Genomic DNA, 4,875 nt, shown 5'->3' on the forward strand with positions numbered 1-4,875 from the left:
ATTTTATATATTATTCTGACCCGTTATAACATACTTGATTTGTTATGCATTGTCCTGACCTGTTATACAAGGCCTTAAACTATTATAGATTATTCTGACCCGTTATAACATACTTGATTTGTTATGCATTGTCTTGACCTGTTACGCAAGGCCTAAAACTATTATAGATTATTCTGACCCGTTATAACATACTTGATTTGTTATGCATTGTCTTGACCTGTTACACAAGGCCTAAAACTATTATAGATTATTCTGACCCGTTATAACATACTTGATTTGTTATACATTGTCTTGATATGTTACACAAGGCCTAAAACTATTATAGATTATTCTCACCCGTTATAACATACTTGATTTGTTATACATTGTCTTGATATCTTACACAAGGCCTAAAACTATTATAGATTGATCTGACCCGTTATAACATACTTGATTTGTTATACATTGTCTTGACCTGTTACACAAGGCCTTAAACTATTATAGATTATTCTGACCCGTTATAACATACTTGATTTGTTATACATTGTTCTGACATATTGTACGCTGTGCTTATAGCTGGAAAACAGTTTCGGAAACGTATATTTTGATTCAGTAGCGATATAAAATGACGACACTTATATAACTGAATAAAAACGTTCACTAATTGTATAGTCCTAAAATTTGAAGTTACTAAAATATCACATAACACAAAAAAACACACTTTAAAGTCTACGTTACAACATTTTAACATTTATTTCTTCTCTTAATGAGTACGCACGGAACACAATAATTGATTATTTTTCTTATTATTATAGTAATATTACGAAGAAAGTTTATTAGACGCATTATTACTCACGTTAAAGGTTTGTTGCTAGAGCTAAGCAAGCCTTAGAAAGGCTCATTACTCTCAGGAAATAGATTACTAACATAATAAGTTAGAGACAGTTTTGCCGCGATACGAACTAGGGTATCTTGACATGCACCATACCTCTAGCTTTCATTGAACTAATTACTAACCGTGACTTAAAAAACGTATTAAAAACACGAGATTCACACAAAAGCACGCTGTCTGGTTCATCCTGGAAAATTTCATTAGTAGCTCTGTCTCGACGCGTTTTTGCTTTTAGCGCCGGAAGTTTCAAATAACTATATCTAGCAACAAAACTCATACAAGTTCATCTCGATCTCCTGATGAGTTTTTTACGCCGAAAGATAGAATATTTGAAGTATTTTTTGTTGTACATAAGATAACCACATGGGTGACTGCTAGGCAAAACTTTGCAATAGGAAACAACGAAAAAACAATATTTAGATATTACTGAACAAATTTATTTGTGTCGGGACATTTTGTATTCATATTTAGAATTACTGGAGTTTATCGTAAATATTTTAAATATTAGATGTACTTCTGTAGGATCCCCGAAAGTGTTTTGTAAATAAAAACAAAACTAAGGGTAACAAATATTTTTATTTCTTGTTTTTGAAGTTCGTATATCATGTTGAGTTGTAGCCTACAGAATGAATAATTCTTCTCGTGATTCATGGCATACGCACGTTTTACTTACGTTACAACAGTACAAAATACAACGTTAAGTGTCCCTTATGTAACGTCATTTTAGTGTCTACCGAATGACTGACTGACAGACAACACTACTGTATTGTGGTGCGAGTGGTTAAAACAGGTTATCCCTCCAGGCGGTCTTCGGCTCCCTTTCGGGGAAGTGAATCTACAGAGGAGAATGGTAAATACTGCACGAGCTTTCGGGTAATCGGACTGACGGGATGTTGTTAACTGTTGCAATTAACATAGTGACTGACTTGTGGCTTACCCGTATTTATAAAGAATGGGATACTTTTTTATTATTATCATTACTGTTTCTATACCACTCCAGGTGGTTATTCTATTCTCAGTGAATCAAACTCGCTAGGACAATTGAACAAAAGTTTTGTTTATTGTACGGAGCTATTGCTCGTTCGTGCCGTACGTGTGTAGAATAAATGTGTTAAATCTCGGCTGATTAATCTTCACCGTAATTGAGTGAAAGTTGCAGTGTTGGTCATACAACATTTTATGTGTGTCCGTGGAAACAATTAAGAGATTTTTGACACAAAAAAAAATCAGTTACATTCGTTGTAACAGCAACACGTGGCTACTCCGTAACCAAAAGGTTTTCATGTTTTATAATCGAATCACGTGGTAAGGGTTCGAGACTTGCTTTTTTCTATAAGTCTGTATGTTTTGCCTGGTGGCTCAGCGGTAAGTCCGAAAACCTATGAAGCTTGGATTCGAGACTCGATCCCCGCGATCGACGCAGCTCAGATGGCCCGTTGTGCAGCTATGCCATAAAACAAACAAAGTAAAACCGAAGTCATGTGAATGGAGATATGTACCTGTCTATGACTTTTATCGTTTATAAAATCTTCGTGATGCCCACTTACACTCTAACATGAAAATAATACAACATCTTCATGTTTTCACTTTAGGCTTTGGATCTGAGTCCATCAGAATAATTAGTAGTAATTAATAAATATGTATTATAACTCTTATAAATGAATTTTTATAAGTTTATTGTTCTTGAAAGAAGTTTCAAAATAGTTCGTATATGATGATGTAACAACCTGATGAAGATCATCCAAACCTTATCTTAAATCAAACTACCACAGATGAATGAAACTAGATTCATCTAGGATGGTGTAACAACATGACGAAGATCATCCGAACCTTATCTTAAATCAAAATACCACAGGTGAATGAAACTCGATTCATCTAGGATGGTGTAACAACCTGACGAAGATCATCCAAACCTTATCTTCAATCAAACTACCACAGGTGAATGAAACTTGATTCACTCGCCTAGTTGTAGTTTTATTGTTAATTTCAGCTCCTAGCATGACTCGAAGGAAGTTACTGGATTTAGTTAACCTTTCCCGCTTTTATACGATGTTTATTTGTTCAAATACTAAAAACAAATAACACCCAAAGAACTTAGAAACTGCTGCATTGTTTTACTGGTTGTGGTAGATTTAACTCCCCCCCCCCCCAGTGATACAGCGGCATGCCTGGCGGCTTACAACGCTACAAACCGGGTTTCGATACCCGTGGTGGCCAGAGCACAGATAGCCCATTTTGTAGCTTTGTGCCTAATTACAAACAAACATTTAATTCGCTTTGTTTAAAAACGGAAAAGAAAAGGTCCGATTTAAGTAGTTCGTTTGTTTTACATTCTGTAGTTTTTAGGACTTGAAAAACAATGATTTTATTTAGGGACGAACTTTATAAAAACTACGGTGGACTTATAATAACACATCTGCTTTAAGTGAGCTCTTTGTTTTCTTTTCGCCCTATTTATCAAAATAGATTACTGATGACTTGATAAGTAACGTTTACAAATTTGTTTCAGTTACAAAGCAACTCTATGTTTAGTGAGTCAGTTGCTTAGTTACTGCAGAACAGCCATCCCAGTCACGTTCCATTCCTGCTGCTTTGGGAATACCACGCGAACTTCACGTGCAGGCTCGACGTAACAAAAACTCCCGCTTTTAGTCCGTCTGCTCCAGATCCTTCAAGACGCGCTTCTGAATGCTTCGCGCGAGGATTCGCCGTTTGTGGCCATTATAGAAAACCTCCACGAGTGAAATGTGATTTACAAAGAACCGACGGAAAAGCCGCCACAGTTACCGCAAGTCCGTTGACACAAACATGGTATCTCAGAGTGCCTGAATGAGCGGTTAACTTACTCTACTTAAGACAGTTGAATATTAGCCTACAGAAATGGTGAGTTTTTAGGAGTGATTTTAACCGATTTTACCAGGACGGACCAAAAAAAAATGTTAGATGAGAACCATTGCTGACTTCGATGTTGTGATTCTACCAATCAGTCATATTAGACTGTTCAAAGAAACATGGAGGTTCCCTGTTAATTAACAGGTTCAATTTAAAATACTTATATATATATATATATATGACCTATATGTCCCTAAAACTGAACTAAGCACACCATAAAAGCGGGAAGATACCAAACATCTTCAGTTTAAGCTACAATCTCGAAAAGTAAGTTTGTTCCTCTCTAATACGAGCTCGTTCTCTATGATTTCTTTATTAATTTTTACTATATAATGAAAATTACTCAAGTAGAATCATGTTATGTCATCTGCTTGGTCGTATATTCCACTGGGGTTTACAAGGTTTGAATTCAAGGCTTCAGACGCGTTCGGTGAATATATATATGTATGGTGTCCTAATAACATGACACTCAGGTAAGTTTGTAGAAAATCAGTTTTAAAATAATTTTAATCTCCTACATATTGTACAGCCTAATTGTGTGTATATCAGGAGTATCGCGTATATTTTAATGAAATGCCCTCTTTATCATCTCGATGTACATTGTTACAGATCGCTTACGATGGAGTCTGTAGATTCCGAAACGTTATCATCTCGATGTATATCGTTACAGTTCACTCACGATAGAGTCTGTAGATTCCGAAACGTTATCATCTCGTTGTATATTGTTACAGTTCACTGATGATGGAATCTGTAGATTCTGAAACGTTATCATCTCGATGTATATTGTTACAGATCGCTGACGATGGAGTTTGTATATTCCAAAACGTTTTCATCCACAACGTATATCGTTACACTTCACTGACGATGGAGTCTGTAGATTCCGAAACGTTATCATCTCGATGTATATCGTTACAGTTCACTGACGATGGAGTCTGTAGATTCCGAAACGTTATCATCTCGATGTATATCGTTACAGTTCACTCACGATAGAGTCTGTAGATTCCGAAACTTTCAGTCTCGATGTACTATCGTACAGTTCATGACGATGGGTACTGTAGGATTCCGTAACGTATCTATTCGATGTATATTGTACAGTCATGAGATGGATCTGT

The 4,875-nt window shown here is 35.9% G+C and overlaps 1 protein-coding gene across 3 annotated transcripts in view; it reads left to right on the top strand.

Annotated features, from left to right (window-relative positions):
- The first annotated feature begins 3,398 nt into the window (after window positions 1–3,398).
- LOC106467952 (chondroadherin-like) overlaps window positions 3,399–4,875 on the top strand; it is a 25,871-nt gene continuing 24,394 nt past the window's right edge. The window contains exon 1 of one of the 3 annotated variants that reach the window (XM_022396181.1): window positions 3,399–4,030. Coding sequence is in view for 1 of the 3 variants with exons in the window: in XM_013928340.2 (XP_013783794.1) it covers window positions 3,752–3,754 (3 nt within the window). In the remaining 2 variants the exon portion in view is untranslated. The remainder of the gene's footprint in view (window positions 4,031–4,875) is intronic. The other 2 variants (XM_013928340.2, XM_013928341.2) reach the window with 2 other exon arrangements.

The sequence above is a fragment of the Limulus polyphemus genome, unplaced genomic scaffold, assembly GCF_000517525.1.
Source record: "Limulus polyphemus unplaced genomic scaffold, Limulus_polyphemus-2.1.2 Scaffold2808, whole genome shotgun sequence".
Lineage (NCBI taxonomy): Eukaryota > Metazoa > Arthropoda > Merostomata > Xiphosura > Limulidae > Limulus > Limulus polyphemus.